Source organism: Pistacia vera, unplaced genomic scaffold (genome assembly GCF_008641045.1).
Source record: "Pistacia vera cultivar Batoury unplaced genomic scaffold, PisVer_v2 Contig320, whole genome shotgun sequence".
NCBI classification, from domain to species: Eukaryota; Viridiplantae; Streptophyta; class Magnoliopsida; order Sapindales; family Anacardiaceae; genus Pistacia; species Pistacia vera.
Window position 1 is genome coordinate 2,430,964 of NW_022196136.1, and position 13,073 is coordinate 2,444,036.

Below are 13,073 nucleotides of genomic sequence, written 5' to 3' on the forward strand. Positions count from 1 at the left end.
AGAGAGAAAAAGAGAGAGAGAGAGAGGTAGCAGAGGCAGAACACAACAAACGCAGCAAAAACTCCCACTTTCTCAGCCACCTCTCTCTCTCTTTTTTCTATATCAATTTCATCGTCATCATCATCAATCTACGTGTTTCATTATGGCTTTTTGGTCGTTGTTGTAGTTGTATCTAACCTGCTCTAAACCCATCCAACTCAAACATCGTTTCTCAGCATCCAAGTTTGAAACTTGTTTTCTTTTTAAAAATATTTTCTTAGCAGATCCGTTTTCTGTACGTTCTTGTTCCAGTTCTTTCTGTGTTCACCATATAAACCCTCCAGCCCTGAGAAAAAAACCCACTTCAAAGAAAGCTTTTTTTTTTATTTCATTTTTGTGAGTTTTATACTGGGAGTGGCAGCCATGAGTACTACTGAGTCGAATGGTGGCGGAGTTCAGATCCAGCAGAGTAGGAGACTGCCGGATTTTCTCCAAAGTGTGAACTTGAAATATGTGAAGTTGGGTTATCATTACTTGATGACTCATCTTTTGACCCTTCTGTTAGTTCCGTTAATGGCGGTCATTATCATTGAGGCCTCTCAAATGAACCCAGATGACATTCACCATCTATGGCTTCATCTTAAATACAATCTCGTCAGTGTCATTATTTGTTCTGCTTTTCTTGTTTTTGGATCCACCGTTTATATAATGACCCGACCCAGATCCATTTATTTGGTTGACTATTCCTGTTACCGTCCTCCCTCTCATTTGCAAGTCAGATATAAGAAGTTTATGGAGCATTCGAGACTCACTGGTGATTTTGATGAATCATCATTGGAGTTTCAGCGCAAGATTTTGGAAAGATCAGGTCTTGGTGAAGAAACTTATGTTCCCGAGGCTATGCATCATATTCCTCCAAGGCCTTCAATGGCTGCAGCCAGGGAAGAGGCAGAGCAGGTGATGTTTGGTGCTTTGGATAATCTTTTTGCTAATACTAATGTCAAACCTAAAGATATTGGCATTCTCGTTGTTAATTGTAGTTTGTTTAATCCAACACCTTCATTATCTGCTATGATTGTTAATAAGTATAAATTGAGGGGCAATATAAGGAGTTTCAATCTTGGTGGTATGGGGTGTAGTGCTGGAGTCATTGCTATTGATCTTGCGAAGGATATGTTGCAAGTTCATAGAAATACTTGTGCAGTTGTTGTTAGTACTGAAAATATCACCCAGAATTGGTACTTTGGAAACAAAAAATCAATGTTAATTCCCAATTGTTTGTTTAGAGTTGGAGGTGCTGCAGTATTGTTATCAAATAAAGCTAAGGATAGGCGCTGCGCTAAGTACAAGCTTGTTCATGTTGTGAGGACACATAAGGGGGCTGATGATAATGCATTTAAATGTGTTTATCAGGAGCAGGATGATATTGGGAAAACGGGGGTTTCCTTGTCCAAGGATTTAATGGCTATTGCTGGTTTGGCCCTTAAGACTAACATCACTACATTAGGTCCCCTTGTTCTTCCCATAAGTGAGCAACTTCTCTTTTTTGCCACTTTGGTTTCCAAGAAGTTGTTTAATGCAAAAGTCAAGCCTTATATTCCTGATTTTAAGCTTGCTTTTGAGCACTTCTGCATTCATGCCGGGGGAAGAGCTGTGATTGATGAGCTTGAGAAGAATTTGCAGCTTCTCCCAGTACATGTTGAGGCATCTAGGATGACTTTACATCGGTTTGGCAACACTTCGTCAAGCTCAATTTGGTACGAGTTGGCATACACAGAGGCAAAAGGAAGGATGCGAAAGGGGCATCGTGTTTGGCAGATTGCTTTTGGAAGTGGTTTCAAGTGTAACAGTGCAGTCTGGCAGGCCCTCAGGAATGTGAAACCTTCTTTCAATAGTCCATGGGAAGATTGCATTCACAGGTATCCAGTGGAGTTAGTTCTATAGCTCAAACCACAATTCAGTTAGAGAATCTTCATATAGAGAAGCGTATCTTGACAGATTAACTAAGTTATTATTGTGTCTTCTGTTGTTACCTTCCGAATTTTCTTTTTTTGGGGTCATTGTTTCTAATTTTTTTGGGTCACTTCATGTGCTATCTGGTCTTCAAAGTCATAATGTCCACTTCTATAGTTTGCTTGAGTCTCTTGGTTATGAACCTGGGTTCTTGTACTTTGATGCTTTGATAATATTTATGCTGAATGGAAGTGCTTGTACTTAAAATGCTAATGTAGATGAATTTATTCTTCTTATCTTTCTAAAACTTTGTATATAGTCATGTTTTAAGGCAGTATTAAGTCCCTGTAAAGTATGCTCTCTATTGGAATTTCATTATCTTTATTTTACTCTGGCATCTGCTTTTACTTTATCCTCAATTACATGGTTTCTATTGATACATCCAATGTTTTAGCTTCTATAGTCTCATAACTTACTGTTTTGAAGTTGCTTTCATCAACATTATTGGCATGAGGCATCCATCTCAAGCGGTTTCTGTCCAGGCCAAACTTTTTTCCATGAGAATTGGCTTGCCATGAGATAATGTCCTATCTGGTGCCCAACTTACCGAAAGTGGCTTTTCTTTATTCTAGATGTGTGGCCCCATACTTTACAGAATTCTCGAAGTTATCATTAGCTTCTCATTAGTTTTTCTTGTCATAAAGACTTGATATTTGTTTGTTCTTCAACTTCCAATATGAATCCTTCCAGTTTATGATGTTTGTATGCATTCTACCATCTGTTGTGGACCAAGATTGCTCTTTGTGAATGTCTTCAACTAGAAGCAAGAACTTCGCTTTCAACTATGAATTATCCAGATCGTCCTTAACCTTATTTCACTATAGCTTGTTGAGGGCTACTTCTTTTCCCAGATCTGTATCTGTATCGACCCAATTATGGGATGTTTTTTGGTGTGTTCTAACTGGGTAGAGTCTGGCATAAGAAACCATTGTTGTCATTTATAAATATGTAGATCTGTACACTTGTGTTGTTACCATGTGATTCTGCTTTGTGTATTGTAGTTTACTTGTGAAATAATTTTGCTGCTTCTGTTTAAACTAATGGGCTTGAAATCATTTGGATTTAGTTGCTTAAGCAAACAAATACTTCTGTCCATAATCTTTTCTTACAACTCTCGACGTGATAACTTGTCACTAGTTAGCTCGCAGATGGATCGGCGAGATCCATGCAAGTAGGTGGTATCTATTTTGTAAGTTGACCAATAACGAGTTATCATGTCGGGGGTTGTGAGATTGAGTTGTGAATCTAGCATTACTCGACTGAAATTAGAAAACCCAATTCATGGGAATCACTTAATTTGTGGTTGGATGGCAAGACTCTGGGTTATTTAGAGATTTTTGTGTTCGAGTTACACAAAGTGATCACTTATCACATTTATGTTTATTGGATTCTGTAAGTTGTTCAATGAATCTTGGAGAGTAGTTGAGATACGTATAAACTAGTTTGGATATCTAGTTAAAAAAAAAAAAAAAAAAAAAAAAACCCGAATTCATGAGTGTTTTGACTTTAACGAATCTTTTAGTCAAGAAGTCATTATAGCAATAGATTTTGAAGATTATATTTGACAATGCCATGGATTCATCTACAAGTAGGAATTATGATAGTGTTGTTGACACGTTTAATCTGCCATTGAAAATTGGGTTAAGTGAATTTTAATGAAATAAAGTTGAGAAATAAAATTTGTGATTGAAATATTTTTCACGAATTTCATATGATGAGATGTGTTTCTTGATTATACAAAACATATATGTGCCTTGATTTCAGAAATCATATATTCATGTTGCTTGAGATGGGGTTACTTGTATTGGAAATGTAAATCATATACATATGATGTGACACAGAGAGAACAGGGGAGAACAGGGCACCTAACATAGAGAATATGTTTACCTTTCAATGAAAGAGACGACTTTTTCAACCCTAAGGTTTGCCTTAATTAATGACACCTTCCCATCCTAAAAATTTTAAAATACCATTTTTCTCATCCAAAATTTATATTATGTTTACTATCTAGAATACACTTTCCGATTCGATAGTCAATGGAAAGCAAACTCCATCCAGCCTGTTGTGAATTTTGAAGAGAAGATATCGGTGAGTCTTTTGATGATGGTATGTTAGATTTTAGTGATCGAAATTGGTTGAATCTGACTTAGGAGGGGCGGCTATGCATTTCACAAATCGCTCGGTTGCTGGCTATTGATAGGATTGACGGAAGCAAAGTTTGAAGAGTTTTGGTGAGTGATGATCAAGGAAGAGAATGATGGTAGTTTGAAGCTGCAAATATGTCAAAATCGACTGACGATTGGTCAGAATATAAATTTTGGGTGAGAAAGTGGTATTTTGAAACTTTTTGGGTGAGAAAAAGTCGTTTACTCTTAATAAAAACTGAATAAAGATGGTATGACAAACACTTCTTACAAATGTGACGTGACAGCTCGCAATTGACTTTGTCAGGTAGGACTCATGTGAGATGACCAATTGCGAGCTGACATGTCATGTTTGTAAGAGAGTTAGTGAAAGGTGTTCGTTAGTATAGTATTACTCATAAAATCTCGATTATATTATAGGACAATTTAGTCCAGATAACGCTTTATTAATTAAATACAAAGGCTATGTTTAAGCATGATTAAGGGAGCAATTAATGGGGTCATGAATTTGTTTCTTAATTGTTGAGCTACTTCACTTGGCTGCTTGCTTGGGCCTCCCAACGAGACTGTTGACCGGAAATTGTATTTCATCGCAAGGCGGCCGACGACCAACACTTACAACCGGTCACCAGCTGTGTTTTTGTTTTTATAGCGATTATCAAAGTTAAATAATCATTAATTAAGAATTTAAGATATTCAAAATATATACCCTTGAACATTCTATCAACCTACCAATCGTCCATATCTGATTCTTAATTCAGAGTTGAACGATATGATTTTTATTTATTTATTTTTCTATATATTATTTTCATTAATTTTTTGAGTTTAAACTTTAAACCACGTTGAGGCCACTAACAACATTTGTGACTTACATAAAATATTAGGCTTGTAGGGTGTTCAATGAGTCTCGTTTACTTGGAATATCAGGTTTGTAGGGTGTTTAATGTATCTCAAAGATTAGTTGAAGTACGCACAAACTGGCTTAAACACTTCTGTCATAAAAAAACTTGAGCTACAAAATCCAATGAGGAATTAATTCATAGGAATCTCGTAAATGGTTTTGTTTTATTTATATAATCCAGTACAAGACAAATATTGCAAAATTATTAGATAAATTGAATCGCAGTTAAGATGTTCAACTTTATGATAATCAAATTTCCTTATAGACATCATTTTTTTAATACGAGTGGAGAAGTTCAATTTTGAATTTAGATCCGTTAAATTTTTGTTTTTTTAAGAATAATATCGATGAAGACAAGGAATTTGGAATGATTTAGCATATGAAAACTAGCTGCCCTAAACCACCCACTAATAATGTTTTTTTTTTCTTGTAATTTTATAAAGTGGATTGGGTAGAACTCAAGCTCCATATATATATATATATATTAAATTGGCAATGTGAGTGGATATAACTTATTTTTAAAAACTAACTCTTATGTAGAGGGAGTCTAACCACGTATATATACATAACAACCTACCAAATTGACGATATGAAACAAATACAATTTCTAACACCCTTTCTCACGCTTGACATGAATGACCTTGGTCCAAATCTATCATCGCCAATGACTTTGGTATTATAATAGAGTTTTTGGGTAAAACTTAACCCTCAAAAGCTAAGGGTCCGTTTTTTACACTCTTGGGAATGCTATTATTAGTATTCCCAATAAAGTTAAACAGTAAAATTGACATATTCTCACAATATTATTCTATATTATTCAACTTCTTCTGAACCCCTTAAATTTATTAATTTAACTAAATACCCCCAATTTTTTTTTTTAAGAAATTACAAAAAACACCCCAGCAACCCACATTTACTAGATTTCGGCCACCATTGCCGAAAGGTGGCCGAAATCTGGTATAATGGTGCACTACCGGCTGAATCTGCCCGGTAGTGCTCCAATCTAGCCTTTTTCGGCAAGATCCATGGTGGATTTGACCGAAAAATGCTAGATCTATGGCCAAAGAATTGGCCGTTGGCCTTAGCCCCGGAAAATGCCATATCAGCACACGACTGGTAAGATCCAGTCGGATATGTGCTGATACAGTGACTTCAACCACCCTCTGGCGGTGGTGGCTGGCTGTCCATAATCAATGGGTGGGTTGGGGTTATTTTTATTAACTTTTAAGATTTTATTATAAGGGTGTTTAGTAAATAAACAAACATATGAGGTATTTTTGTTAATTTTCAAATCCTATATTGTAATACCCGTCCGGTTTAATTTTTTTCAAAATATTATTCTAAAAATTATCAGAATAATGAATCAAACTGACCCTAACTCCTTACCAAATTAGCGGCGTGTTATAACGGTCTACCAAATTGACCAAGTTAATGATACTTGACAAATACAACTTGCTTCTTACATAATTCATGTTTGGCTTGGCCGCCCATTGATCTCCCAACTAATCAAGTGAGTCAAAACCAGCATCATATTTTCCCACTCTCTAACGAATAAAAAATTCCGTCAACCCCTACACCTTCATTCAACAAAATTATAATTGGAATTTCGATTTGAATTTTATTTTGATTTGACTTTTACTTTTAACCTAATTGATCTTATCAAAATGGTTTATTTATTCTAATCCTAAGGGCCAATTTAGCTGACCTCACATAGAATGTTTGACCTCAGACCGAAGCAACGTAGGAGATTTCTTGAGCAGTTGAGCTATATGTTTCATAGATTTTTATCAGAGTTTCACATTCCTTTTCGTCACTATATATATAGATTATAGAATCTGAGCTTTCTCATAAATCTTCTCTCTAGAAATTAATTAGAAGTGCGAAGAAGACAGAGAGATGGTCAACTTTTTCTCCATTTACAAGCCCTTGTTACATGGTGTACTGAAGCTAGTTGGGATGACAACCCAAGCCGTCGAGATCGAACCAGGGACGGTCTTGAACTTCTGGGTTCCAACTGAAACGACTAAGAAGACGAAGAACAAAACAAACAAGCCTGCCGTGGTGTTTCTTCATGGATTTGACATGGAAGGCATTCTAAACTGGCAATTCCAGGTGTTCGCCTTGGCCAAAAACTATGCAGTCTACGTTCCGGATTTTCTCTTCTTCGGCGGTTCAGTTACTGACCGACCTGAGCGGACGGTGGAGTTTCAGAGTGAGTGTATGGCTGAAGGGCTGAGGAAGCTCGGAGTGGAGAAGTGCACTCTTGTTGGAGTCAGCTACGGTGGGATGGTTGGGTTCAAAATGGCTGAAATGTATCCGGACTTGGTTGAGTCGATGGTGATGAGTTGCTCAGTCATGGCGCTGACTGAGTCTGTAAGCAATGCCGCGCTTCAGAGAATCGGGTTCTCTTCTTGGGCAGAGTTTTTGCTTCCAAATACAGTCGAGGGTTTAAGGACCCTCTTTGACATCGGAAGCTACAACTTGCCGAGAGTGCCTAAATTCATTAGCGAAGACATTTTGGAGGTAAATATATCGTTTAGTTTCATTCATAAAAGATGAAGATCTATTGAGGTTCAAGAGGTATCTAAATACTGCCATTTATATTTTCCACTACGTGGGCAGGTCATGTTTGATCACAGGAAGGAGCAAACTGAACTTCTAGAGGCGTTGGTGATAAGTGATAAGAAATTCTCCATTCCTCATTACCCACAGGTAATGAATTCTGCATCTTCTACAGACTATTTTCTTGTATATGTTATCTAATTACTATATATTGGTTTAAATTTTTGCAGAAGATATATCTCTTGTGGGGTGAAAGTGATCTGATTTTCGATATGGAAACAGCCCGGAACTTGAAAGAGTGAGTTAACTTCATCTTAATACATATGAAAGAATTTGAGGTGGCCTAACTCCTCACCCAATAAGAACTTGTTGGATAAGAGGATTATCCCCTCTTATTAACCAAGAGGCTTAAGCGTGTTTAGTCGGTGTGGGACTCTAACACTTTCCCTCACGGTCAAGCCCATATATTGGGTCATACCTGTTATTAGAGGTAGTTGTCGACTCTAACTCCTCACCCGTCGGTCAAGCACTCAACTTAACTGAACTTGGACTCTAATATCATGATAGAATTTGAGGTAGATCTGACTCCTCATCCAATAAAATCTTGTTGAATGAGAGGATTATCCCTCTTATAAATCAGTAGACTTGAACGTGCCTAGTCAGTATGATAAATCAGTAGACTTGAACGTGCCTAATCAGTGTGAGACTCCAACAGCATAAATTATTGACTAAAGCCTAACTGGCTTAAGATTTTGATTAAAGCCTAACTGGCTTAAGATTTCGTTGATTTGAATGTATTTTTTTAAACACGTCTTCTTGATTTGGTATTTCGAAATTAAAGTCCATAACCATAAGGTGGTTGAGTAGTCATTCAACTCATCATAAAATATACACGTATACAACTTGGGAAATAATTTAAGATTTTAGTTACCTTTATCGACTACACAATAAATGACAACAAGTACTATAACGATAATGCAGGCAGGTGGGAGAGAAAGCAACCTTACTGGCAATAGAGAAGGCTGGTCACCTGGTTAACCTGGAGCGACCCTTCGTCTACAACAAGCACCTCAAGAGAATTCTCGGTGCTTTGACAGAAGAACAAAAATGTCACTCCAATTAGAGGGTTTTCCAAGAATATCATTCTGCGTATGAATTTATAAGAGTTTGCTTAACTTTAGTTGTTTTTTTGAGATTCGAGAATGTATTTATATTTGTTTTTTCTCATCCTAAATGGGAGTTGCATTTTATTATTAAGAAATTAATGGTACCATAGCTATTTAATATCAAGCTTAGCTTGCGACTACTATGCATCATCCATAGACTAAATATATTTAATTAATTCTAATAAGATTATGTTATATACACACAGTTCCATTATTCTTCAGATACAGAAATAGATCTACGTCTTATAGAAGAAATTATTAAAAATATATTAAAGAAAAAAAACACCCATTACCAGGTTCGATTCCCAGTTGAGTGTGAAGGTAATACTTTTATTCATGATTTATCTAAGAGTTTGCGATGATAGTTGCTGTGCGATGATCGTTGCTGTGGCCTGTGGGATAGTTTTTCTTAAAGATTAGTCGACGTATTCTCAAACCTTACGCCAAATTCTTGTAGCCAACTTAAACTAATGTAAAAAGCCAAGTATAAAATGTCAAGATCAGAGGACAGCTAATACAACTTAGAAAATTTTTTAATTTTAATTTTAATAGATATATTTGACTTAGTGACGCAAACTAATAAATTTTGAACTAACACTCATTATTAAAAAAATTAAAATATTATTTAACGCGTTTATAAAGTCCTTCAAGTTAGATATTTCGAACCGAGATGAATTATTTATGGGGGAATGGGGATTACACCTAGCATTTCTCTTATTATAATAGAAATCGACTTGAATTTCTTCTGTCAAAATATTTTATGGAGATTCTACTTATGGCTAGTCAAATCTCAGCTCTCCAGTTCTTGAATTCTTAAAGACACACTACATCAAGTTTTTCAAGGAACCGTTCACATTCCTTTACTCCATTAAAGTACTATCGTATCTTTCTTTAACTCCATATAGAAAAATGGTAAGGTTTTTGTCGATATACAAAACCTTCTTGCATGGCGCACTGAAACTAGTCGGGATGACGACTCAAGCAGTCGAGATCGAGCCAGGGACGGTCTTGAACTTCTGGCTTCCAACAGATACAACTAACAACAAGCCAGCTCTGGTGTTTCTTCACGGGTTTGGGTTCGATGGTATTCTAACTTGGCAATTTCAGGTGCTAGCCTTGGCCAAAACGCATGCAGTCTACGTTCCGGATTTTCTCTTCTTTGGCGGCTCGTTCACGGACCGACCTGAGCGGACAGTGGAGTTTCAAAGTGAGTGTATGGCTAGGGGACTGAGGAAACTCGGCGTGGAGAGGTGCACCTTGGTTGGGCTCAGCTATGGCGGGATGGTGGCGTTCAAAATGGCTGAGATGTACCCTGACTTGGTTGAATCGATGGTGGTGACTTGCTCAGTCATGGCGTTAACGGAGTCTGTCAGCAATGCTGCGCTTCAGAGAATCGGTTTCTCTAGCTGGCCGGATTACTTGCTTCCTAAAACGGCCGACGGTACGAAGACTCTTCTTGACATCGCCACTTACAATCTGCCAATACTTCCCCAATTCATTTACAAAGAAATTTTGGAGGTACTCTTTTTTCTTTAATACAAATATCTATTGTCACAAAATATGATGATATCTCCATATTTACATACTCTGAAGTTGTAGCTTAGCTAATATGGTGGTTATTTGAATGTTTTGAGTGTTGACTATGAAATGGCAGACGATTTCTATCTACAGAAAGGAGAAAACTGAACTTCTAGAGGCTCTGGTTATAAGTGATAGGGAATTTACTATCCCTCATTATCCACAGGTACGCAATATTAATATCAAGAGTAAACGACTTTTTCCCACCCAAGTTTTGCCTTAATGATACTTTCCCACGCAAAAAGTTTCAAAATACAACTTTCTAATCCAAAGTTAATATTCGGTTACTAACTAAAGCCGATTCTAGCAGTAAAAATTCTCTTAGTCACCACTATTTGAACATCCAGTCTCTTGTCTATAAAACTTCTCACACTGCAATACCTGATTTCTTACCGATTGTCCGCCACCGCAAAGTTAAAGTTTTTTGTTCTTAGCTGATTTACAACGAATAATATTCAATTGATCACAACCATTCAATCCACTAGCCTCCACTTTATAAAACCTCTTTTATCTTGACTCCTGGTAAGTCATCGAATGCCAATTGAGAAAGTGTACTTTGGATATTAACAAATTACAAACTTCGGGTGGGAAAGTGTTATTAAGAAAAACCTTGGGTGGGAAAAAGTCGTTTACTCTTAATATTAACTATTTATCTTTTGGCCATTTCATTTGGACTTTGGTGCTAGGTTTTGATCAATTTTGGCATAGAGATTTCATCATTGATGTATTTTATATATCAATCGCGACATTCTAAGTCAACCAAGACAAAATACCTAAAGCCACTGTGGAAAAAAAAAAATATTTAAATTCAATGATTGAGATGAAGCTAAATAATGTAAATAACTTAGTTGAAATGTCAACTATATTTATCGATTTCATACTTCGATAAGACTTAAGAGATAACATATGGTTCCCACTTTGAATATCGATTTAATTTTAAAAATATAATAAAACGAAGCCTTATATGTTCTGTTATAAGATAATATTTTATTTGAAGCCGAGATATTAATAGAATAGGAGAACGGTAGACGTAATGTTTAATGCAACAGGTTCTTGATTTAGTAAATGCTTAAATTCAGTATGCATTAGTTGAGCTATCTCGATTCAAGATATTTAGGGATCCGGGTTTGGAAAAAAAAAAAATCATAAGAATTTGAAATATTAAGTTCTCATAATTCTTTAATTAAACGTTCATATATTTGATGATTAATTGCAGAAGGTATATCTCTTGTGGGGTGAAAATGATTTGATTTTCGATATGGAAACTGCCCGGAACCTTAAACAGTAAGTTTACTTAATCTATTTAATTACCTTCTTTTACATGGTTTTGTTGTGTAAATGAGAAGTTGTTGTGTTAAATGATATATCTAACACCACATGAGCCGACATATTATTTAGAATGGAAAATTTAAAATTTTTGAGTCGTCGAGTGACTCGATAAGGATTCTTGGATGTGTTAATTAAGAGATCTTGAATTCGAGTTCTTTTTTTATTGCTAATAGGGTTAGACATTAAAGCTCTTATTCGATCGATAGTTTCAGGGTCTCGGAGGATGAGTGAGGTGCAGGTAAGTTGGTCCAGATACCCCTGGTCATAAAATAAAATAAAATTTAGAATTTCAATTGGAAAGAGTAGCATTACTCTTAAAAAAAAAAAAAGTATTGAGTTGGGAGTGAAATAGTTCCTTCTCTATTGCTAAAAGGGTTAGGCATTAGAGTTCTTATCCGATTGGTAGTTCTAGGGTTTCTGAAGATTAGTGAGATGCATGTAAGCTGGTCCAGATACCTCAGTTATAAAAAATTTAGAATTTCAATTGGAAAGAGTAGCATTGCTCTTTAAAAAAAAAAAAAAAAAAAAAAAATATTGAGTTGGGAGTGAGATAGTTGAGCAGTTGACTTGTAATAAATAGAGGGACCATACGAATATGAAAATGAATCAGCATCAACCAAATAACTAATGACAAGCATTGAATTAAATTGACAGACAAGTTGGACAGAAAGCAACATTGAAGGCAATAGAGAAGGCAGGTCATCTTGTTAACCTAGAACGACCATGCATTTACAACAGGGAGCTCAAGAGAATTCTTGCCTGATCTGCTCAACAAAGCTAGTGGAAATTCTTGCATTTCTGGTGTTAACTGATCGATGAATTGAAGGGTCCCTTTGTTTCATTATTTCAAACCCTATTCCCAAAATAACCATTTGTTTAAATATTTGGAAAATACTAATATATTTTTTTAGTTATTTTTAGACCCTTTAAGTTTATTAACCTAATTAAACACCCCCAAAAAAAAGTTTAAAAATTAACAAAAACAACCCCATCCACCCACAGTTGCCACATTCCGGCAACCACCGTCGGTTGTGGTCGAAATCTATCACAATGGCCTAAAAATGATAGGAACTGGCCGTTTATTCATCGATTTGGCCTTTTCGGCCAGATCAACACACTATCGGTCAGATCCGACCGGTCTACGTTGTAACGGCAGATTTCAACTAGATTCCGATAGTGGTGGCCAGAATTTGGCGCTGTGGTGGATGGGGGTATTTTTGTCATTTTACAAAATTTCTATATATTGGGGTGTTTAGTTAAATTAGCAAACCTATGAAGTTTTTTTTACTAATTTTTAAATTTTACCTCGTAATACTCATAAATGGTTTTGTTTTATTTAAATAATCTAATACAAGACAAATATTGCAAAATTATTAGATACATTGAATCATAGTTAAGATG

At 36.0% G+C, this 13,073-nt stretch overlaps 3 protein-coding genes across 3 annotated transcripts; all 3 read left to right on the top strand.

Annotated features, from left to right (window-relative positions):
- Positions 1-2,256, top strand: LOC116136949 (3-ketoacyl-CoA synthase 4). The gene has a single exon (XM_031422633.1). The coding sequence runs from the start codon at positions 403-405 to the stop codon at positions 1,921-1,923; it is 1,521 nt and encodes a 506-aa protein (XP_031278493.1). The 5' UTR covers positions 1-402; the 3' UTR covers positions 1,924-2,256.
- Positions 2,257-6,913: 4,657 nt separating this feature from the next.
- LOC116137177 (epoxide hydrolase 4-like) lies at positions 6,914-8,856 on the top strand. Its single transcript, XM_031422865.1, has 4 exons — positions 6,914-7,560; positions 7,660-7,749; positions 7,830-7,897; positions 8,581-8,856. The coding sequence occupies exons 1-4, from the start codon at positions 6,934-6,936 to the stop codon at positions 8,720-8,722; spliced, it is 927 nt and encodes a 308-aa protein (XP_031278725.1). The 5' UTR covers positions 6,914-6,933; the 3' UTR covers positions 8,723-8,856.
- An 818-nt stretch (positions 8,857-9,674) lies between these two features.
- Positions 9,675-12,481, top strand: LOC116137180 (epoxide hydrolase 4-like). The gene is made up of 4 exons (XM_031422867.1): positions 9,675-10,283; positions 10,420-10,509; positions 11,560-11,627; positions 12,327-12,481. Exons 1-4 carry the CDS (start codon positions 9,675-9,677, stop codon positions 12,433-12,435), a joined length of 876 nt encoding a protein of 291 aa, XP_031278727.1. The 3' UTR covers positions 12,436-12,481.
- Positions 12,482-13,073: the final 592 nt, after the last annotated feature.

Excerpts from the sequence above, each read along its gene's own strand:
- LOC116136949 (XM_031422633.1), top strand. The coding sequence starts at position 403 with ATGAGTACTACTGAGTCGAATGGTGGCGGAGTTCAGATCCAGCAGAGT.
- LOC116137177 (XM_031422865.1), top strand. The coding sequence starts at position 6,934 with ATGGTCAACTTTTTCTCCATTTACAAGCCCTTGTTACATGGTGTACTG. Across the intron at positions 7,561-7,659 it reads TTAGCGAAGACATTTTGGAG|GTCATGTTTGATCACAGGAA; the intron begins GTAAATATATCG and ends CTACGTGGGCAG. Across the intron at positions 7,750-7,829 it reads CCATTCCTCATTACCCACAG|AAGATATATCTCTTGTGGGG; the intron begins GTAATGAATTCT and ends AAATTTTTGCAG.
- LOC116137180 (XM_031422867.1), top strand. The coding sequence starts at position 9,675 with ATGGTAAGGTTTTTGTCGATATACAAAACCTTCTTGCATGGCGCACTG. Across the intron at positions 10,284-10,419 it reads TTTACAAAGAAATTTTGGAG|ACGATTTCTATCTACAGAAA; the intron begins GTACTCTTTTTT and ends ATGAAATGGCAG. Across the intron at positions 10,510-11,559 it reads CTATCCCTCATTATCCACAG|AAGGTATATCTCTTGTGGGG; the intron begins GTACGCAATATT and ends GATTAATTGCAG.